The sequence below is a fragment of the Protopterus annectens genome, chromosome 10.part0, assembly GCF_019279795.1.
Source record: "Protopterus annectens isolate FY-2018-M chromosome 10.part0, PAN1.0, whole genome shotgun sequence".
Classification (NCBI taxonomy): Eukaryota; Metazoa; Chordata; order Ceratodontiformes; family Protopteridae; genus Protopterus; species Protopterus annectens.
This window is the reverse complement of record NC_056744.1, coordinates 203,974,474-203,998,987: the sequence shown is the minus strand read 5'-3', so window position 1 is coordinate 203,998,987 and position 24,514 is coordinate 203,974,474. Positions and strand designations below refer to the sequence as shown.

General features: G+C 39.5%; 1 protein-coding gene across 1 annotated transcript in view; it reads right to left on the bottom strand.

Moving 5' to 3' along the window:
* The window catches only part of LOC122814124 (cholesterol transporter ABCA5-like), a 951,316-nt gene that overhangs the window by 637,446 nt on the left and 289,356 nt on the right, over positions 1-24,514 (bottom strand). Inside the window, exon 3 of the mRNA XM_044086739.1 lies at positions 23,139-23,343. Coding sequence (XP_043942674.1) covers positions 23,139-23,343 — 205 coding nt within the window. The remainder of the gene's footprint in view (positions 1-23,138; positions 23,344-24,514) is intronic.

Genomic DNA, 24,514 nt, shown 5'->3' with positions numbered 1-24,514 from the left:
CTCTCAGCTGATCATGTTGCTGACCTCCGTCCACCTGGACAATGCCCTACTACCACCACATGCTGAAGCACAAAAATTGCACAGAAATTGCACAGTCGAGCAGTGACAATGTCTCACCACACCATCTATCCACAACATTGGCAAAATGATGTATGGCATCACAAATGCCATGGAGGTCATCACACATGGTAGGAAGCTCTGCATTCATGACCCTGAGCATCTGTCTGGTGTTGCAATCAGTGTGCACCTGTGCCTCCATGATGGACCATAACATATGTCTGGTGACACCTACTGTGGCACTTGTGACAGGAGCTTGATGGGCAGCAGTCCTCCATTGAGCACCCTTGTCCATCTGCCTGTGTGTGACCTTGCCTGTTCTCTGGCTATGGCTTTTGTCTACACTCACACTTGCCATAGTCACTACACTAGCCTGTTCCATGCCACTCCCTTCAACTGTTCGTTATCTGTGGTTGCTGAGGACTGGGCATGTGTGGACATACTGACTTTGTGTGGAAACATTGTGGGTGAAAGTGGAATACCAACCAATGGCACAGATACAGGCACTGATAGCACCACCTGTGCCTCACTATGACCACCATCATCTTGAGAGTCTGCTAAGACACTGACATTAGGTTGGGAGGGGGAGGGACACCAACCCCCATGTTCACCTGTGAGGGGAATACAACATAAATAAATTAAAACCATGCAGTAGTATGTTTGCTTGATATATATATATATATATATATATATATATATATATATATATATATATATATATATATATATACGTATATAAGAGCACTACTGATATGTTTTTCTCCTATGTTAAATGACTGTAGTGCATGATATGTTTGTAAAAGCATTACATATTCCTGCAGCCCAGATGATGTGGACGTAAATTGTTGTGATTGCAATGCACAAGGTCTTGAGTTCAAGACTTGGCTGTGATAACTTTTTCATTAATGTTAAATGACCATAATGCATGCTATATTTGTAAAAACATTCCAAATCCTTACAGCTCAGATGGTGTTGTGGCATATTGCTCTGATGGTAGTGCACAGCATCCTTAGTTTGAGACTTGGCAGGGCTGATTATTTTGTTGCTGGTAGAAGAAGTGCTGATGGATAAAGAGTGATTAGCTCTACATTTCTACTGCAGCAACAGCTGTGACTGAGGTGGAAAATTTGGAATTTACAGCCTCACTTCCCACAGGGAGGGGTCTTGGCAACATATGTTTGTAGAGTAATTTGAGTGCTAATTGATTTATGTCACTGGACAACTGGACATGGGACAAAATGTAAGGCTATGTATGGGGAAATGATTTTTTTGTGGGACAGATGCCCTTTTTTTTATGGTGAGAGTGAGATGATGGGTAAGGGCTGTAAATATGTTTGGGGAGGTAGGTTGGGTAGGATAGGTTGCATTCACATATAGACAAGACACACAGGACAGTAGACAGTGGTGGTATATGACACATGAGGGGGCTAAACACCTTGGACAGGGAAGATGGATGGGAATCAGCGGCTCATGAACCCCAAATGGATACAGTGGGACTGAGGTCCCCATCCATGGGCAGTCAACACTGCATCTTCATGGTCCCAAATGTGGCTGTGCTTAGGGCTGGACAACAGGGGCAGCCTACTGATTCAGGTGCACCAGGCAGCCCTCCATCTGGCACAGCTGTCCATACAAAACTAGTAGATGATGCTGGGTACCATACTCCAGAACCTGCAGCTGGTGGCAGGCTCCTTTCCATGCCCACACTCCAGGGGGACAGGCCCTGTCCCCTGAGTTGGTTACACCCAATGGTGGTACAGGACCAGTGGATGAGGAACTTCCAGGTTGGGTCACAAATGTGCTGGGGCCCGGTGCATGGCCAGATGAGGCAGGACAGGCAGAACCACCAGGATCTGCCTTCACAAAAACGTGCTATGTTATTAAGGTTATCCAAGATATATTGGTTAGTCATGAACAAAACATTTCAAAATTAGTTATAACAGCATGCATGGGTGTTCCAATTAATGCAAACTAACAGATTTGAAACAGTTGCGTAGCAAACAGAACACATGCATAAATGGAATAACAGTAAGCATTGTAACAGCATGCCAGCTACATTGATGGCAACAGGCCACCAACAATGGTATTTGAACAAGGTATGTTAATATGTAACCAATTAAATATATGAACAATAATAGAACAGAAGTCCCAACATTATTTTTATTTATTTTATTTATTTTACATTTGTTGACCGGGCTGGTCCAACTGGATTTATGTCCATTTTCAGTGGAGGCCCGGGGAGAAAAGCTCCACACATTAGAATAGAAAAAAAAAACAAAATACAAATTCATAGGTACATTACCATGATTTGGCAAGTACAAATAGTACATTACATTACATCAAAACCTATTAGTAAAGGATATAAGACAATAAAGACAATGTCAAGTACATATTAGTAAATTACATTTTTAGCTTCTGAGTAATTAAGAAACACAATATTACTTGCAAATTGGGTATATATATATATATATATATATATATATATATATACTGCCAATAATATATGAGGTATGTGAAATAGGTCAATATTACACTAAAAGAGTTAACACACTATATTGTTAGTAAAAGATCATTGAGTTAAAGTTGATGAGGAGATTAGTGTCTAGTGACAAGGGAGTTAGTTAGTCTGGGTTAACACAGGGACACAGCCATTGTGATTTAAGGTATGGCTTGAGTTTGGTTTTAAATAAGGTAGTTGAGGGTAGGGAGGTTAGGTCATTTGGGAGGGAGTTCCAGATTTTGCCCACTGTGTTAGAGAACAGAGAGTCTCCAGCTAGATTATTGATTTTACTTGTGTTTACCAGTATTTTATTAGATGAGCGCAGGGTCTTCAGGTTAAAGTAGGGGGAGATTAAGTTAGTAAGTATAGGAGTATTTGTAGGATGATGCAGTATCTTATGGGCAATAGTTAGTTGGTAGAACAGAATAAGATTTAACAATTCTAACCATCCTAGTTGATTCAGATTATTGCAATGATGGGTTCAGTTAGAAAAATATGTATTAATATGTGTATGCTTAATGCCAAATTAATAATCAAGTGTTTTTAATACACTTTTCATTCTATTTCTCATGCACTGTGATTTATATAAATTGAGTTTCATATGAGACTGAAAATATGCTTTATTGAAACTGCAGCATGTTTACTGAAACTCGCAAGTTGCCCTCTGACCTAATAACTGCTAGCACAGCAATATTCTTGTTTATGCCTTGTGGAAATGTACTTTTGAAGCAGGTGTTAATCTGCTAGGTCAGAAACATATGAATAGACAATATACCATTTAATAAATGTAATGATTCTAGACAAACAGCCTTGTTCAGAGGATGGGAACCTCTGCAGCTGCAGTAGTTTAGAGATAAGGTAGACAAAGGTTTATTAGAGAAATGAACTGCTAGCATTGTGTTTGATTTAGCTATAGTATCTTGAATGTAACATAACAAGTATCTAACTGAAAGTAACCAAGGCCATGTTGTTTTCCTCAGGAAGTTTCACATAAAAATTGTTTAAATCAGCAGAAAATCATGGGAAAGATGGTCAGCAGATGATGACCAAAAGGTGGTAATTCATTACGTCAGCATGGTAGGACAGGATTAATTTGATAACCTATAAAAATGAATGCATTTCCTGTTTCTGGTTAGACAAACTCTGTATTAGCACGTTTTTGTCTCCTTGCTGCAAGATTAAAGTGCCTTAACCTGAACCTACCATGTTTTGATCATTTTTTAAGTATATTTTCCTTTGACAGATTGGTCCTTCGGACCGGAATAAGTATCTCTCGCTCTGGACCTAGGTCAGAATTGGGCCTGGTGGCATGCATCCATACAGAGAAGAGGCCAAATTGGCTCTTCTGTTTTGAAAGACCTCTGACTGAATTGTCGTTCGAAAGAGGCCAGCCACTGTTTCTGATCTGGGATTGGAGGATGAGTCAACGATCCAGTGGATCAACTCACGGAGGGTCAGTTAATGAGGAATTACCTTATTTCTGATTCAAGATCAGGGACTAGTTACAGAACTGTTTTTTTCATAGGTTCATAGGTTCATAGGTTTATACTAGGCTATCTGCCCGAGGGCATTTACAAGCCTAGCCCATAGTTTTGTGGCTTACGCCACCCTTTTGGTTTGGGGAACTATGCCCATTATTTTGCTGTGCCTCTGTCGAGCAGTGACACTGAGGTAATCCCTGGGGTATATCTGCAATCTCCCATCCATTGGTCAAGATTTCTCTTGAACAAGGCCAGCGAGGTGCTTTGTCTCACATATACCGGGATTTTGTTCCACAGCATAGGGAGTCTTTGGGTGATGAATCTATCCCTCCAGCACGTCCTATTAATAGCCGTGTCGAGGTTTAAGTCTCCCGCCCTTGTGGCTGTGATGGTTCTAGATTTTTTGAGGTGAAGCATATTCATCAAATCTGGGTTTGACATGGCCTTGTATGTCAGGCACAGGTCACCTCTGAGCAAGCGGTAAGTGACTGAATAGAGCTGGAGTTCTTTCAGTCGGGCAGCATAGGTCAGATTTTTGAGACCCTTTATCCTTTTGGTGAGGAACTTTTGTGGCCTCTCCAGCTGCTGCAAGTGTCGGGTCAGATACATTCCGAATGGGGCATTGTACTCAATCATTGGTCTGATGAGTGATGAGTATAGGGAGACTATGACCTCCCTTGATCTAGATGTGAATCCCTTCATGATAAGGTGGGCAATGTGGAAGGTCTTCCTAACTACTTTAGCAACATGGGTGTCGAATGACAGGCTACTGTCAACCTGGGTCCCCAGGTCCCTGATAACTTCTTCTGTGCTCAGTGGATTGCCACCTATATGGTAGCTAGGGTAACCTTGTTTTTCCCGAAGGGTATGACTATGCATTTTTTGGCATTTAACTTTAGGCCATGGCTCTGGCACCAGTTATCCGTTTCTGTGAGACCCTTCTGAAGGATATCTGTGTCAGATGTGTTTTCGACTACGGCACCCAGTTTGCAGTTGTCTGCAAACTTTGTCAGCCATAACCCTCCTGTGTTTGCTTGTACTTCGGAAAAGTAGATGCCAAACAAGAGTGGGCCCAGGACTGAGCCCTGTGGGACACCACTTGTGACAGGCTTTGAGTCTGACATGGCGCCAGCAACTCTGACCCTGTGGGTTCTGTCACTCAGCCAGTTTGCAACCCATCTTGTGATGTATGGGTTAACATTTAAGCTGATGAGTTTTCAATGATACCAGTGGGGTATTGTATTGAGGGCCTTCGCCAGATCGAGGTAGACGGTATGGACTGCCTTTCCTCATCAATGGCCTTGGTGACTGTTTCGAAAAAGTCAACCAAGTTTAAAAGGCATGATCTGCCTTTGACAAAGCCAAACTGGGTTGGATCCAAAGTCTGTAAATTCCCTATGTCTTTATTTATGAGATCCATTATGATCCTCTCCATGGCTTTGCAGATAAGGCTTGTCAAGCTAATGGGCCGGTAATTTCCAGGGTCGGTGGAGGCACCGCCTTTGTGAAGTGGGACCACAGTCGCTGTGCCACTCCTTATCCAGAGGTGAGACTATGATTAAACAGCTGTCCTAACTGAGGGTTTAATTCCTCGTTGAGTTCGTGGAGCACACAGCCGGGGACACCATCAGGTCCCATGGATACTGTGTTTTTTGCCTTGGAGAGAGCAGTTCTCACTTGGGCATTAGAGATGTTTGGGGGGCTGCAATAGTTTGGTATAGATATCTCTCCTTTTGGGGGGGAGAAGTTAGCACTGAACCTGTCAGCCAGTATGTTGGCAATGTCTGTAGGATCAGTAATCTTCACATCATTTTGAACTAATTCTGAGCATATCTGGGAGTTTCCTCCCAGGTTTCTAACATAGCTAAAGAAGGCCTTATGATTGTCTTTTGAGTCTTTTTCTATTTTTCTCTCAAAATTTGCTTTGGATGATTTTATGAGAGCTCTCAGTTTTTTACTTATAGTGATCAAAGGTGTCTTACCTTTTAAGGATGTTACTCTATCTTGTAGTAGCTTCCTCCTTTTGTTGTAGAGTTTGTTTATGGCTGAGGTCCACCAGACTGGACGCTTGTCTTTGGTACAAAGAGTCTTTGTTTTGCTTGGGATTGCCTTATCCATGCAGTCCTGCAGGTGCTGGTAGAAGGCATTTGTAAGTGATTCAGCGGCTTGAGTACTGTTTTCCGCCCGGCTCGGGGCCTTAAAGGAGACCACACTAGTCTTTAGAAGTGTGAAGTCAGCTTTCGAGAAGTTCTTTACTGTGGTCTTTTTTATTTCAGGTGGGGGTGGGATGAGGACCTCCAGCGATATTAGTTTGTGATCTGATCTCACCAGTGAGGGGTATACTTCCGGTGTTGAACATTGTGATCCCATGTTCGTGATGATGAGATCAAGTATGTTTTCTCCTCTTGTGGGGATGGTGACTAGTTGTTCCATGGCATTTGAGTTTATGAATTCCAGGAACTTTGTCAGGTAAATTTGCCTATACAAATTAGGGACAGAAGAAGGGGTTACTGTTTTTTGTCATAGATCAGGGAAACAGAATAGGTAGACAGTTATTCTAGATAAACTGTGAAAAAGGTGTAGACTTGTGGTACCACGTGATAGAAAGGGTTACATAACAATTTACAGCTTAGCTAAGACACCAATGGGAAATCAGTGCACAAAAAGTTCCCGGGACACGCCCCTAACTGAAGACGCAAAGTATATGCAATTACAGCGTGCCGATAATATTAAATATTATACTAAATGGGTCGACAAGTACAAATTCAAGGGTAATTTAGATAAACTTGCACTTATGAAACTTGTAAAACAGTTAAAAATAGACGTGAAAGGTCAGTTAAAAAAGCAGAGACAATTAGGAGTCCCTCAGGCGCACAGGTGGCTTGAGGAAGCAAATCGTAGGGAGCAAAGAATTAAAAATTCAAAAACAATGTTTTTAGACAAGGAAGATAATAATTTAGTAATAGCAATGGCCCCTCCTTCGCCCCTTCCACTTCCGTTACCAGAATATGAAGTGAGTGGATGAGCTGATCCACCGCCGCTATACCCAGCTGTCCCTGCAAAAGCACAACCATTTGTCAGGGATCCCATCAAGACCAGGTCTCGAACACGTGACTTGAGAAGGGAAATTGAATTAAATGAATTAAATAGAGCATCACAAGCTATGAGCGAAGAAGAGATATGTCCGCTCATAGAAATACCGAATCCTCAGGCAGGACAGGCAGGACAAGATCCGACTCTTTTAGTTTATAGACCGCGGACACCGGAAGATATCCGGAAAGCCACAGAAGGTATTCCCCACCCAAAGGTGAATTTCAGAAAATTTTTAGAAGACTTACAGGGTATGAGATTAAGTTATCATTTGAATGGAGAGGAAGTAGAAAAGGTAGTTAGACAAATTGTAGGTCCAGATTGGCACATGATTTGTGGCAGCTGGAATCCTCATGATGCACAACTTAGACCACTCCCACATACTGATGCAGAACTGGATGACAGAGTAAAGGGTCTAACAGACCGAATCTCTGAAAAGTGGAAGTCTAGGGCTGATTGGACTTGTATTAATCAATGCATACAGCAAGAAAAAGAAACAATAGATGGGTACTATGCCAGATTATTAGAATGCTTTAACAATCATAGTGGTATGACAGTTCCTGAAAATCAAACAAATGATTCCCCGTATGAACAACAATTGAAAAATGCATTTTTAAAAGGTTGTATTGTACCTATTAGTAGCTTCATTACAAAGCATATGATAGATCATCGAACAAGTAGGTTACAAGTCTTACTTGAATATGCTAGACATGCAGAAAGACATTTTAATAGTAAAAATAAAAAGAAAATCCCAAGTATTTTCAGCAGAAGATGGGTCAGAAGTATGTGTAGTACAAACTGGAAAAAAGGGTAAGAAAAATACCCAGGGAAATAAACAATCTGACAAACGATCAGAAGATTTCGAGGAAAGAAAGAAAAAGGGTGAGTGTTTTAAGTGCGGGAAAAAAGGACATTTAGCAAGGGATTGCAGGCTAAACAAGAAGGCGACTACAGAAAATAAGGAGGATGAGGAATGACTATATGATAATCAGGAATTTTTAGATGAGAGTGAGCAGGGAAAGGTAAGTGTAAATGTGATAGCAGGAGAAGAGGATGTGACACAAGGGGTAGAGGATGTATATGAATACACAGATGTAGAAGAAAATGAAATTTTAGACCTAGCTCTTTTGAGCTTAGACCTTTACTTAGCAAACAGGAAACCGGAAGTGATGCTTCTGGTGGAGGGGAGGGAAGTTAAAATTTTGTGTGACTCAGGGGCTTCACGCACCCTGATACACCCTTCCAAACTACCAGAAGATACGGAATCACCAGATTATATACTAGTGAAAGCAGCTAATGGACAGCTGTATCTGGAGCAACTCTCCCGTGACATTACAATAATAGACCCCGTTTCAGGGATGACTCAGAAAAGTAAAATTGTAGTTTCTGCAAAATGCCCAGTGAATCTTTCGGGTAGAGATTTAATGCAGATATTTGGCATAGCTGTAGTTCCAACCATGCAGGGTATGGAAGCACAGCGGCAAATGGACACTTTTGTAGTGCGACCAGAGGGTGAAATGTATTATTGGTACAGCCAGGACTTGGTTACAACTGGTCCAGAGGCAGTAACCGAAGAACTAATGAACGTAGCTATCAGCAAGTTCCCCTCCCTCGACATTGACAAACAGCATTTGTTGCATTGTACTCTATATTACTGTTATAGACCAGGTCTTGATAAATATTATGAACAAGAATTGTTTCAGAACCATGCAAACAGGCTAGTATTGTGAAACTTGTACTGGGATGCAGAAGGGAACAGTCTAGCAAGCTGTTCATTGCCCCAGGAATTTTTAGCACTTTACAAATCTAATCAACTGCCCCATGTTAGTTTGACTCAGAATAAAACCTTAAAATGGGCAGACTTAGGTGAAAAAGTCATGAGGTGGGAAAAGCAGACAGAATTAGAACTCTCAGAACAGGGAGTACAGAAACAGAAATTGAATTGGATCACACAGACACACCCAGCTGTACACTCACAGGCTAGTGAGGATAGCTGAGTATTACTCTTATTGGAAGAAGAGGAAAAAGCCTTGCGAGATATACCAGACATTCTCTGGTCAGCAGGGAAATCAGATGTAGGACTAATACAAACAGCTGGACCAGTTACCATAATGCCAAAGTCAGCTTTTAGGCCCCAAAAAAGACAGTATCCCTTGAGAAAGGATGCAGAGGTAGGAATCAAACCTATCATAGCAGCCTTACTTAAGGAAGTAGTCTTAATAGAATCTTTTGATTCACCATGTAACACACCTTTATTTCCTGTCAAGAAAGCAAACGGGGAATGGCATATGGTCCAAAACTTACAAGCAGTGAAAAATGCAGTTATACTCAGAGCACCAACGGTGCCAGATCCACACACCTTACTGAATGATTTAAAGCCAGAACAGAAATATTTTTCAGTGGTAGACATAAGTAATGCATTTTTCTCGATACCGATACACCCTGACAGCCAATATTGTTTTGCATTTACATTTCAGGGAAAGAGGTACACATATACCAGATTACCATAGGGATATTGTGAAAGTCCAACAATATTTGCACAAGAAATGGCAAGCAACCTGGCAGGATTTATCCCACCGAAAGGTAGTCAGATTCTACTTTATGTAGACAACATTCTGCTGGCAGCCCCTACCCAGCAAGAATGCAGAGAAGACACGATAGCTTTGTTACAATTTTTAGCTACTCAAGGTCACAAAGTAAACAAAGACAAGTTACAGCTTTGGAGAAAACAAGTTAAATACTTAGGATATGTAATATCCAAAGAATGTAGAATATTAGATGAAGACAGAAAAACAGCGATTTTACAAGCACCTAGACCAACTACCAAGAAGGAAATGATGTCCTTCCTGGGAACTACTAATTTATGTCGGAGTTGGATACCAAACTGTGTTTTGGAATCTGCTCCACTGGCTGATTTAATATTTAAAAAAAATGATGGCTGCACAGGATTTATTACAATGGACACCTGAAGCAGAAGCAGCTTTCTATAAGCTGAAACAATTGATAGCATCATCCTTAGTTTTAGTATTACCAAACTATAACAAGCAGTTTATCCAAACCGTAGATTGTAAGCAATGTTATATGACATCAGTATTGACACAGCAACATGGGGACAAACAACGCCCCATAGCTTATTATTCATCACAGTTAGATTCAGTGGTGCGGTCTTTGCCCCACTGTGTACAAGCAGTAGTTGCAGCTACAATGGCAGTGCAGGCTTCAGCCTCAGTAGTATTATTCCACCCTCTCACATTGAGAGTGCCTCATGCAGTCGCAATTATTTTACTGCAAGAAAAAGTAGCATATCTTTCTCCAGCTGGGCATCTTTCCTGTATGACCATTCTGTTGAGCCAACCTCATATGACAATTGAACGATGCACAACTTTGAATCCGTCAACTTTGCTTCCAACCCCTGCAGATGGCAAACCGCACTGCTGCCTGCAGGAGATTGAGCAAAAGACATTACCTAGACAAGACCTTACGGATGTTCCCTTGGATGATGCCGATGTGACATGCTATGTGGATGGCTCATGCAGGAGGGGTCCTACAGGACAGAACCTAGTGGGGTATGCAGTCGTTTCTGATACTGAAACTTTAGAAGCAAAATCTTTACCACACAACTTATCTGCACAAGCAGCAGAATTGATTGCCTTAACAAGGGCATGTACCTTAGCAAAAGGTAAGAAAGTGAACATTTATATTGACAATCAGTATGCTTTTTCTACCATACATGTTTTTGCGCAACAGTGGAAAAATAGAGAAATGATAACATCTACTGGTAAACCGGTTAATCATGCGCAACTTATTTTAGACCTGTTAGATTCAATTCAGTTACCTAAGAAAGTAGCTATTTGCAAATGTATAGCTCATACAAAACAACAGGATAGAATTTCAAAAGGTAATGCACGGGCTGATACAGCTGCAAAGCAGGCAGCCTCAGCCACAGAAACTTTTCTTTTGAGTGAGGAATTACAACCCTCAGAGACTTTAGATTTAGAAATGTTAAAAACAATGCAGACACTTACTACAAATCTTGAGAAACAAAAGTGGATAAAACGAGGAGCAATCCTCAAAAAGGGACTGTACACCTCCAAGGAAAAGAAACCGATTTTGCTAACTAATTTGTTTAGATATGCAGCGTTGTTGAGCCATGGGCAGAGCCATGTCTCAACAGGGGGGATGGTACAGTTAGTGAATTGAGTATTTACAACCTATGGGTTTACAAACTATACAAAACAAATTTTGTGCAGCATGCCATGTTTGTAACAAGCATCATGCACAAGGGGCATTGAAGCCTAAGTGAGGGAATTTTCCTACACCACCATATCCATTCCATACTATCTGTATGGACTTCATAGAATTGAATAAATGCAAGAATAAGAAATACTGCCTAGTTATTATAGACATGTTTTCCAAATGGGTAGAAGCATTTCCAACTAAAAATCCAGATACAGCTACGGTTGCAAAGGTCATATAGCCAGATTTGGGATACTGGAAAAGATTTATAGTGATAACGGAACACATTTTGTGAACCAAACAATCCAACGACTTAGTCGTTATTTTGGAATATCGTTAAAGAACCACTGCACATACCACCCTCAATCTGCAGGGCTAGTAGAGAGGCACAATGGGGTACTGAAAAATAAGCTTAGGAAATTGATAGAAGAAACACAGAAACATTGGGTGCACTGTTTGCCTTTAGCACTGTTGAGTATGAGAACTGTTCCAAATGTAAAGGGATTAACTCCTTTTGAAACTTTGTTTGGGAGGGCATATTATACACCTCAGTGGAAACCTCTCATGTCTACAGAGCAGGAGGCTGACAGTTCACTTGCAGGATATATGAGGAGATTTTTGAATAACAAACTTTTGCAGTTAAATTCTGTTTCAGATAAAGAGCAACCGAAATCAGAAGCACCAGTAGCCCCCGGCACCTGGGTGTGGGTGAAGATTATGAAATGGAAGAATTGGAGCTCTCCGAAGTGGGAAGGTCAGTACCAGGTACTGCTGTCAACACCTACTGCAGTCAAAATCGCGGAGCAAGCTTCCTGGATTCATTTGACACACTGTAAACTGGTCAAAAACTTTGAACTGGACAAAAACTTTGTTACTGTTACACAACAAGAACAAAATGGCCAGATACAGAGTGAGTAGAGACACTGAGCAATTTCAAAAAACTTGTATGATTGTTTTTGTTGCAATATTGATCAGACTGTTCTTTTTGCTGTGGCCGTACTTTTTTCCTACCACAAAGGTTGAACTGATTAGTCGTAATGAACCAAACATAGACTGGCATCCGAATTTCAACACTTATCAGGCAATTACACGTGTATATGCAGAGACTTTTAATTTTTTGAACTGCTGGGTCTGTACGGCCATACCAACAGCATATGGGGGTTTGTTAATGACTGCTATCCCCCCTAGGGGTCAATGAGACCTGGGAAAATCTGGTTTTTGACACAGTCGCTATTAAAGCACAAGATAAGGTAGCACTGTATTTGCCTGTGACACAAAAAGGAATTGTATGTTTTTATAAAAATGACTCCATCCAAGTTGGATGGAGTAAATGTAATGTTACTGTACAGTATAAATGTTATAGAAAATCAAATGATTTGAGTGGATCTTGTAGTACAGTTTATGACTCATTTTTGAAATCTATGCATAAAACTCTTGATCAGGTACAGCACAATCATGTACTTTTCAAACATTTATCAGTGATAGATAAGAAAATGTTTCATGCAGGGCAGTCATTTCGTAACAAAGTAATGACAAAGGTAGAGGACTGTTATTTTCTATGTGGAAAAAAGGCATATAAATGGTTACCTGAGAATTGGTCTGGCAGTTGTTTTTTGGGATACCTGGTTTCGGCCATCTGACACACTGCAGCTTTGCCTCAAGGGAGTATTCGAAATACTCGAGACGTAACCAAAAAGACTGTTAAGAAACTGCAGAATCCAGTGGGACGAATCGAAGCAGGGTGGAAAGACCATCGTAATGTGGGAACCAAACTTGTGCACATGAACTTGAGCGATGCTGTTATATCCCGGGCAGGTATATCACCCATGTATGGCGGAGTCAAATCAATATGGGAACTGCAAAAACTGTCTAAACTTCTCAAAATAATGAGTAATGCAACTTTTTCTGCCCTTGAACTGATAACTGATGAACTGAATGCCATGAGAACTGTAGTGCTTCAAAACCGGATGGCTCTTGACTTCACCCTAGCGGCGAGAGGTGGAACTTGTGCTTTAATAAAAGAAGAGTGCTGTGCCTTTATTCCTGACCATCAGCATGAGATCAACGACCATCTTGAGGTGATTCAGCAAGTGTCAGCCATGACCAAACCAGGCCCAAACCCTCTGACAGAGTTTTTTCAGAATGCCTGTGGGGGGCGGGGCTCCATCTTTATGAACATATTGATTGCTATTGGGGTAGGTTTACTCCTAATTGGAGCTTGTATTTGTTGCGGAATCCCCTGCATGAAGAAATTAATTAAGGAATTCATAGATATATCCATATCTGAGACTATGTATCAAAGTACTGAATTTGAAGAGCTGCTAGAATGCGAAACGCTTTCATAAAAGTTTAAACTGAATGACTTTCTTAACTGCAAATCCTGAATGGAAGAGGTTAGGAAAAGAAGCAAGCTGTTTATCCTTTTTTGAAAATAAAATAAAAAGTATTAACAGGAGGGAGATGTTAGAAAAATATGTATTAATATGTGTATGCTTAATGCCAAATTAATAATCAAGTGTTTTTAATACGCTTTTCATTCTATTTCTCATGCACTGTGATTTATATAAATTGAGTTTCATATGAGACTGAAAATATGCTTTATTGAAACTGCAGCATGCTTACTGAAACTTGCAAGCTGCCCTCTGACCTAGTAACTGCTAGCACAGCAATATTCTTGTTTATGCCTTGTGGAAATGTACTTGAGAAGCAGGTGTTAATCTGCTAGGTCAGAAGCATATGAATAGACAATATACCATTTAATAAATGTAATGATTCTAGACAAACAGCCTTGTTCAGAGGATGGGAACCTCTGCAGCTGCAGTAGTTTAGAGATAAAGTAGACAAAGGTTTATTAGAGAAATGAACTGCTAGCATTGTGTTCGATTTAGCTATAGTATCTTGAATGTAACATAACAAGTATCTAACTGAAAGTAACCAAGGCCATGTTGTTTTCCTCAGGAAGTTTCACATAAAAATTGTTTAAATCAGCAGAAAATCATGGGAAAGATGGTCAGCAGATGATGACCAAAAGGTGGTAGTTTGTTATGTCAGCATGGTAGGACAGGATTAATTTGATAACCTATAAAAATTAATGTATTTCCTGTTTCTGGTTAGACAAACTCTGTATTAGCATGTTTTTGCCTCCTTGCTGCAAGATTAAAGTGCCTTAACCTGAACCTACTGTGTTTTGATAATTTTTAAAGTATATTTTCCTCTGACAGGTTCTATAGGTGGAACTAGTTGCAAATCTAGCAATGTTATTGTATGAACTGGCTAGCTTGTTCAGATTGCTTTTGCATAGTTTTGTGTAGATAGGGCAAGCATATAGTAGGGTTGAGATTAAGTGGGTATGGGCAATGGTGGTCCTGGCTAGTGGAGTTGGAAATGGTTTGATCCTGTAGAGGGAACCTAATTTCTTGTTCACTGTTTTTATAGTGTTGTTAATGTGGGGTTCAAAGGTGAGGTTGTTATCAATTAGTACTCCAAGTAGTTTTGTGGTGGAATCAGGAGTAATTATAGTACCATTGCTAGATGTAACAGTGAAATGCAGTGGAGTGGCTCTGCGTGTGGGAGTAAATAGTAGCATTTTTGTTTTGTTTGGGTTGAGGATGAGACAGTGGTGAAGAAGCCAATTTTCAACTGTGCTAAACTCATCTTGGGTTAGGGATTGAAGTTGTGATAGAGAAGAGGCTGAACATATGAGTGTTGAATCATCTGCATATTGGATACAGGTAGCTTGAGTTAATACAGAGTGTAGTTATTAGTAAAAATAGAAAAGAGGAGAGGACCCAATATGGAGCCTTGAGGAACACCAAGGGTAATTGGGAGATGGGAAGATAGGTTATTCTCCCATAATACAGCCTGTTGCCTGTTATTTAAATAAGACTAGAACCATTGTATTGCAAGTGGATCCAGTGAGAAGTTTCTTAGTGTGTTTATGAGTAGTTGGTGATTAACCATGTCAAAGGCTTTTGAAAGATCAATGAAGAGGGCTGAGGATAGAGTATTATTATTGCGATATTTATTAATGCAGTCAGTGAAGGATAAGAGAGCAGAAGAGGTGCTATGAAATGGTCTGAAACCATGTTGGCAGGTAGCCAGTAGGTTGTTTTCTAGTAGGTGGTTTAATAGTTGTTTGTGAATGCACTTCTCCATGATTTTTGCTAGAGGGGATAGAATAGCTATAAGCCTGTAGTTAGAAAGCTCTTTGGAATTCCCACCTTTGTGCAGTGGGATGATATGTGAGATTTTCCAGATTGATGGAATAGTACTTTCTGAAATAGTTCTGTTAATGTGAATGGATATGGGGTAGGCTATAGTTTTGGAGGTTTTTTGTAGGTAATCTGCAGGTAGTAAATCTGCAGCAAGGTTTGTGGATTTGAGTTTCTGAATGAGGGTGCAGATAAGGGATGTTGAAACTGGTTTGAATTGAAATAATGGGGGGTTGTTAGGGATGGAGTTAGCAGCAGATGTAGTGTCAGGAGATAAGTGTTTGGCTAAAGATTGAATGGTGTCTGTGAAGAAAGTGTTAAAGGAATTGGCAATTTGGATAGGGCTGTTGAGATCATAACCTGAGGGGGTGGGAGTAATAGTGTGACCTGGGTGCAATAGTTTATTTATGCCGCACCAGAATTCTTGAGGTTTATTTTGGTGGGTTTGTTGGAGCTGGCAGTAAAAGTTTCTTTTATCTGACAATATTGCTTTTTTAGTTATATTTCTTAGTTGTCAGAACTTAATTTGATCTGTTGGGTTTTTGGTTGTACGTCAGATAGCCCAGAGTTTGTTTCTCTGGAGGATTTTTTGTTTGGTAGTTTTGGAGAGCCAGGGGGCTGGTTTGGCCCTAGTTCGTATTGTTCATGTTGGGGCATGACAATTCAGTATGGGTAAAAATTTGGTATTGAAGTATTGAACGGCATCATCTAATGGCAGGTTTTTCAAGGGTGACCAGTCACAAGCTTTGAGTTCTTTTTGAAAGTTGTCGGGGTTGAACTGTTTGGTGGACCTTATTTTCTTATAAATGGCTGGGTTTGGAATGTCAGTCTTATATCTGATTAAATAGGTGAGAGAGTGATCACTTATATCTTCAGGGAGTGTTCCTACTTCATAAGATTGGTTATGACTATTTGTAAGAATCCAATCTAGGGTGCTGCCATTGCTATTATGTTTATTGGTTCTAGTGGTGGATGTAATGGTTTGCTTGAAACCATGTAGGTTGATATGGGTAGTAGGCTGATCAGATGTGCAACTCCACCAGTTTATGTTAAAGTAACCAAGAATTATGTTTTCTTGTGGGTATGTGGAGGATATCCAACTTAAGATAGCCTCTAAGGTGTTAATATTATTGCCTGGGGGAAGGTAGAGACAGATGATGTAAATGGATTTACATTTGTTGAGTTGAATTTTGGAGATGAGAATTTCGGCACTACTAGTCAGAGGAGGTTTAGAGTTTATGGCAGTAATTTGTAATTCAGATTTATATAAAATAGCTACTCCTCCTCCTTTCTTGTAGTTACGGTCCTGTCTGAGGATACTATAACCCGGGGGAATGACAGCTGTGTCTTGTATTGTTGGCTTAGCCATGTTTCAGAGAGGCAGAGGATGTCAAATGAATGTACATCCATGAGGGCATGTAGGTGGGCGGTTTTATTATTAATGCTTCAAATATTGAGGTGAGCTATTAGGAGAGAGTTAGGAGGTTTAGGGATCATCTGTGCATTAGTAGAGGTTGGTGTGGTAGACTGTGGGGTAGTTGTATGGTTTGGACCAAGGTTTGGGTGTATGTCCCCATCAATTAGGGAGTGGACTTGTATTGATAGATTAAAAAGTAAAGCTTTACATATAAGGTTCTGAGGCTTTCTAGCTTTGGTGCTGTGGTATGTGACATGAGTGAGTCTATGAAATTTGGCTAATAAATAGCTTGGAGGAAGGGATGTTTGATTATGGCTATAAGAGATGATAAGTGCTGGTGTCAAGGTTTGTTTTGTGGGGATATGAAATTGATGGTGGTTAAGGTGTTTATAAAAAGTAAGAAGATAGGGTACAGCTAAAGGAGGAAGTACTGATAGTAGAAGTAAGAGAATAAAGTGTGTGAGGGTAATGATAGGTGGCATAGTAGAAGAAATACGTAGGTTAGTATACAGGGATGGATGCAGTTGGATAATGAGTAGTAGGAAGTGGGTTGTAGCACTTTAAGGGGTTGGTTGATGTAATTGATTGTAAGGATAGAGGGTGTGGTTAGTGTGTATAAATGTAGATGCACTAGGGGCGGGTGGGAATTGGGGGCAGGGTAGGGGAGCGGAGTGAGCCCACAGGGCGAACGGAGCAGGTAGAGCTACAGAAGGAGTGAGTGCTTGTAGTGAGTGCAAGGAGAACAGTCAGTGGAGAGCTGAGGTTAAGGTAAGTGAAGGTGGAAAAGGGTGGAAAATTAAGTTTTGAGAAAAACATACCCATAGTATATCAATAATAATTAGTGATGCAGACAAGGGGTGAGGCCACAGATAAAGTCCATTAACAACTATATAGGCTTCTATTTTTCATAACAGTACTGCTCAATACTCTACAGGTCTACCCTCACTTTATATCTACTTATGGCCCATAGTTTTTGTAGCACATACATACCTGTCAAACTGTCAACCTGTAATGGTATGGGGCAGACTCGGACAACTATGGTTACATTACTAGGGGGGCTTGTACATGTCAGGGTTACATATCTGACAAAGAAGGAGTACCCTGCACTGATGTTGTGTGTGTCTGCTACTGGCATACTTTACCTGGATTCCTATTTGTGTCCAAGATGATTGGCAGCAGTGACCACTAGCCATGACAGCATGACATTTGAGAGACATGAAATGGGAAGAGGGCATGGTGTATGTAGCTCTCCTGCTGTCATTTGCAGGCTTGGTGTTGGACAGTGGGACATTTGTACATGGTGTATTGGTGTTCCCTTCCTACAGCTACTACAAACGTTTCTTTACCTGTAAGACCTGTGCAGAAAATATCTGTTAGCACTATCTGACTGTTTCTACAAATATCCAGGATTTCTTGAGTGTATATACGCACATAACTCAGTACCATTCTCTGGATTTGAACCCTGTCTGGGTGTGCTAAAATGAACAACAAGGCTATTTCTCATCACACTGAGCTACTGGAGAACTGCTGTCTCCTGTCTGACTGATTTCTACCTATTACTCTGTGGGTTAGACAGTCTGACCTTGTAATCCTGAGATTCATGTATAACAGATAGTGTACTGTGTATTAATCCTTTGAAATAATGTAATCTGGAAAGCAAAGGTTAACACAAGGCAATGCTACAGGGGACACACTATAATACATTAGGCATTACTATTCAGGGTTCAGATCTTAGTGCATAACATATTTCATATTTCATTTATATCTTGTTTTACAACTGCACAATATGCTGTTTGGCATAATAGATGGTTCTCAGAACAATCTCAGTAAATTTATGCTGTCAAAGCCATATTTGCTGTAAAGAACCTGTGCACATTTTATTTGTACAACAACATACCAGAGTAAACACAACAGTTGGTGGTTTAGGTCTTTATTGTACTTATATGATAGTGCTTTACTACTGCATATCCTGTAGATCAATATTAGTCTGGCAAACTTTTATTTAATCATTAAACACAGAACACACTACATCTTCTGGCAGTACACAGTTTACTGCTCCTTATTTATTTCAGTATATACTGCAAGGTAGATCTGTACTCACCAGCCTATCAGCGCAGCATTGTCAGTTTGTTGGCATGGGCCTCAGCATTGCTAGCCCTCTCTGCTGCAGCTATAGGGGGTGAAAACAAACATTATGCATATCTGTCTATCACATACTCAGGCTAGGTTTAAGTACAGCTATGTATGAGTTACTTACTAACCACTGGAGCATTCCGTGCTGGGCAACTTGGATCCATTGGGCCATGAGCTCCCCCTTCCTCTACTTTAGGTTGTGATGCCATACCTGCTCACCAGTTCAGAAGATTCCTGTGGCACTTGTGAGGTCATGTGTACTGAGAGCCCTGGTACTTGTGCTACAGCAGTCTATCATCATGGTTTTATACAAGTAGCCCAACCATGACCCTGGACTCCTGAATGCCCAAGCGCTGCCCCCAAAAGCACGCTCCCTCTCCAATGCCAGACATGGTTCCTGCAGAGATCAGACTACAACAGGTTATGGCTTTATTCCCACCTGTACAGTTTAAATAAAGCCATATTCCCACCCTGTGCTGTCATTAGACCATTTTGAAAATGCTAAGGTCAGCTAAACGGTGTGCAAATCTACTAAGATGAGTTGAACAGCACTTAAAGGGGTAAATGATGAACACTGCTTAACAGTGAGCAAATCCACTTAGCTGAGCTAACTGCTGCTTAGAATTTACATTTAAGCGATGCTTAAACCGGCTAAGCATAGCTGAACACTGCTTAGCATTGCTCAGTTTTCATTTTAAAATAATATCAGGATTGTAGATTAATTCATCATTACTGACATATTATTAAGTGTATATGATTTACTTTACATGACATCCCCCTATGTGCTTTCATTACATTACCTTGGGATGTGACTAAACTGTATGGGACACTTGTGTATACATGGGTGATTTCACGTGTTATATGCACTCACACTTCCATTGTGGACCAGCTACACTACCTTGAGTAACAAATATCAATTACTACATAATTTAACATAAAAATATTTTTAACAATGCTTTCCCATTTAAAAATAAAGTGCTTATCTCAGTACTCAAACTGTGAACACCTGCATACAAACCCGGGACTCTAACCACTACACTAAATAATCATTAAGGATTTTAGCTATACATTTTTATTTAGTTCCTATGAGATATTTAAGCAATGCTGAGCAGAGAGCCGTAATGTGCAAACCCATTCAACTATACTTAAACTTAACTTAGAACAGAAAACAAATTAATAAAAGTGCTTTAATTACATGTATCAATACTACTTGTAAGCCATATTTGGTAATGCATTACCTGGCATTCTATCAACTGTTTAAGTCTGTATAGGGCATATCAGGATTGAAACCACTACATAATGGCATACATTTGGGTTTCAGACTTCTAATCCTTCCCTACATGTTGTTAGATTAATACAAACCCTGTTCCTGTATCAACTTTCTAAGTTTGTAAGAGCAATACTTATGATCTGTCCCTACTTGTCCCCCCTCCCATCATTTTAAGATTTGGCCAGTTTTTTGCTCTGGGAGGTTGGGACATGTTAAAGGTGCCATATGGCACTTTTGCATTGCTGGGGGGTATGTGGCAGTACCTGTCACACAACCCCTGCATTGCTTCCTATCTAAATTGCTGCTTTCAATGTCTGCGAACACTGAAAGCACCTAGAAAGTGCTGTATGGCACTTTGACAATGCAGGGGGTGTGTGACAGTACCTGTCACACACACCCTGCATTACTTCCTATCTAAATAGATGCTCTCAGTGTCTGCAGACACTGAAAGCACTTAGAAAGTGCCATACAGCACTTTCGGAGTGCAGGGGGTGTGTTGGATGTGCAGGCACTACTAAAACACATCCCTGCATTCAGTAGTGTTTGTGTCCACTTAGCCATAGCAGTAGCATGCCTTCATGAATATGCAAGGTGTGCTGCTGTTAAAGCTAAGCCAAAATGGACATGGTTCACTCCATGTAGGGATAGCACTATTCCTGCATGGAGTTTATTGAATCCAACAGTTTGTCTTATATTTTTGACTGTTTCTTGTGAAATGTATGGTTCTCTGGCAAGTAACTGAGAAATGCAGTCACTAAATAGTGGCAAAGGCATTTAAGTTTCACCCATAATAGCCTTCAGTAAAAAGCATGCTAATGTAAATCCTCTTATTTTAACAACTTTCTAAGTATATAAAGACAATAGTGGACAAGTGGCTAAGGTGTCTGGTCACAATCATACCAATGGCAAAAACTGGTGGTTACACATATGCACATGTTTGTTTTTATGTGCATGAGTGTATGTGTGGGGAGGCAGAGGCATAGATGCTCTGAACTATCCTTAATTTTGCAAAATGTTCCTGATTTTTTCCTCATAATTTGGTCTGTTCCTCATTAAGTTTTGTGCTTATTCTAGCAATATCTGAGGTGTATAAGGGCAGCAGCTGTCCCTGATATTTGATCCATTGTCTAATATTTTTTTTCGCTTTCTATGTGATTTTTTTAAATAAGAGGTTGAGAAGTACTGGGGGAGTTGGAGTGGGTAACACTTTGTAATCTGACAGCAGTGAGCTGAGAAAATAAATTCTTGTGTGGCAGTTATTTATGTATTTGTTAATTAATTAGATTGCAACTAAACATCTGAGATGTACAATCTCAGCCATACGAGTTGCTGTAATTGATAGTCTTGTGTGTGTGTGTGTGTGTGTGTGTGTGTGTGTGTGTGTGTGTGTGTGTGTGTGTGTTGTAGAGAGATATTCAATGACATATAAGGTTTTGTTATATAGAAAGAAACTGATGAAGCAGACAATGAAATGAATCACTGCAATGAAGACTATGCAAACAAATAATCAGACAGGTAACATGCATTGCAGAAAGGACATTAAGCTAATGGAATCTATGTATTCTTTTAAATCACTGGTGTCTGTATTATATATAATTGGATAGACCAGGGTACCCATATGGTTTATTACATTTCTTTCCTGTAATTTTTGAAATGTTATTATTGTTAGAAAATTTCCAGTTAATTAGCAAATATTGTAATAAAGAAGTGACATATTATGGAATGAAGCACAGATTTAAGCAACACTTTAGGTAACTATCCAGTATTTTGATAACAGAAGTAATAACTTGAGGGACATTCTTCAAAAGCAATGTGCACATATGAATAATGAAAGAAAATATAGACGCAGATGCTTCTGGCATTTGTAAAGACCTGTAGATATATAAATATAGGAAGTAGTATTTTAGTTGAGCCAGTGCATAAAAGTTATACTCCTTTAGGTAAGATTACCTCCAATTCCAAAAAGATTATATAAATTGCTACACCCACAATCTACAGACTGCATTTTATACAAGTAAAATCTTTAGAACATTGTGAGTATGAAGTAATGGGTATGTAAATGCCAGTAGGAGTAAACCTATAGTGGATGCCTTATACTCTATCATGTGATAGTTCCATAAATGCACAACTTTTGCTCTAGATTTTAAAGAGACCATTAGAGAAATGGAATTAAACTGTTTATTAGAAAAAGAAGAAAGAAAAAAGAATATGGCAAATTAGGTTAGATACTATCAACCCCCAGGCTTGAATGAGGTTATTAATATAAGTGTTTCTTGAAGCTGGATAAAAGTTAGCAGTGATAAGTCAATAGTTTTTATGTATGTAGCTCATTGTGCATTTATGCCAAGATGTTATATATGTTGTTTTATTGTGAAAAAGTCTGAATTTAATTAACGGTGAAAATGCTAAACTCTTAAATCCTCCTATATGTTGACTTGTTTCTTCCTAAAATCAGTCAGAATTGCATTTCATTGTGTTATATCTACAACATGCCTCATCTGTTTATTATCATACTTTGCCACATTGCATCTTGTGGCTACTACAATTTAGTTTATTTAAATATATGCACTTACTATGATATATTTAAACAAAAAAAGGTTTTGTGCTATAACTGGTTTGAAGCAATGCAATTAAGTCATTTGTTTCCAATGATATATATTGTAAGGAGATAAATAACAGAACTCTGCTACAGTGATTTAATGTCTTCTGAGCAATAGTTAAATAATACAAAAAATCATAATACCATTCATAAATGATCTGTAAGCCACCTTCTCCATTATACGTTTTGTTGCATTATCTACTGGAGTATATCCGATATTAACGCCTGTGTAATTATATTCATCTAGCTTCCCAAGAACAGTGCTGTTGATTTTGTCACATTCGTGTTGACGATAAGTAGGAATTTCTATACTGATCAAACAAAGCAAAAACAATGGAAGGACCAACTCCTGTTAAAACAAAATGGCATATTAGAAGAAACAGATGGTCACTCTTAGTTGTTAAACATGCTTTTAGTGGATATAATTCACTGGAAAGGAAAAACAAATTGGAATAAAAGCTGCAAATTAGTGCATTTAGTACATGACTGCACTTGCAAACAGATTTCAACTAAACTGCAGTGTCACATACAGATGTATCATGAGCTTTGTGCTGTGGACTCCAATTCACCATCTTTTTAAGTCATAAATAATTTTTACATAAACAATGAAAGTGAAATCTGCTTATTAACATTCTCTCTGAAACAGGATCCCCAGGTCTGACACTGGTATGTCATGTAGGACCTACTATGAATCACTGACATCCACAAAGCCAATGATCTAAAGTACTAAAAAATAAGGTCTGAAACACAGAAGAGTGAAAAGTTTAACTTTAAGCATTTTTTTCAGTGGGGCAAGCCCTCACACCCTCTGAACTTAAAAATATTACCTCTATAGTCACTCCAGTTAAAGAATGGAGAAGTCTAAATAAATAAATAAAACATTGCCAGAAAAACCTCACCAGGAATGATTTCCAATGGAAAATAGCAATTGAGATTCTGAATCTCTATTTTTTTTTTCTGTGGGCAAATGAAGCTTGGGCAATTTCACCTTGAGCAACTGCAGGGAAGCCTGTCAGGTACAGTGTTCAGGTAGATAATTCAATAGTACTGCAATTAAAATGTTTGAACTTCTTCTGGACAGACTGTTTCTATTCTGATTCCTGATGACATTTTTCTGAACTGTTCATGCCACTGCACTAAATGATTTGGGGTAATTTATTAAAGTGTCTGTTAACCACTTGGGTTTGAATTTGGGAGCCAGGCTTCACTGCAATCAGCATTTTAATAAGCAATCACAAATGTATGCTTCCTTTTCTTTTTGCTTAAAGATCAAGACTATGGCATCACAGAGAATTAACTTTTCTCCAAGGTATAGCCATCTCAAAGACAGCATATCTAAGAAACAGGGTGCAGGGGGTACAGTCCACAAACTGTTGTGTGCTAGGGGACACTAAAATGTTTTAGCAGTAAAACAGCACATTTTTATAACCTCTGTTTTTCCATCAGTTCAATATTTAGTGATTACCTTTTTGAATGCCGATCACTGATGTACTGAACTTTAGTCACAGAGACATTAAACA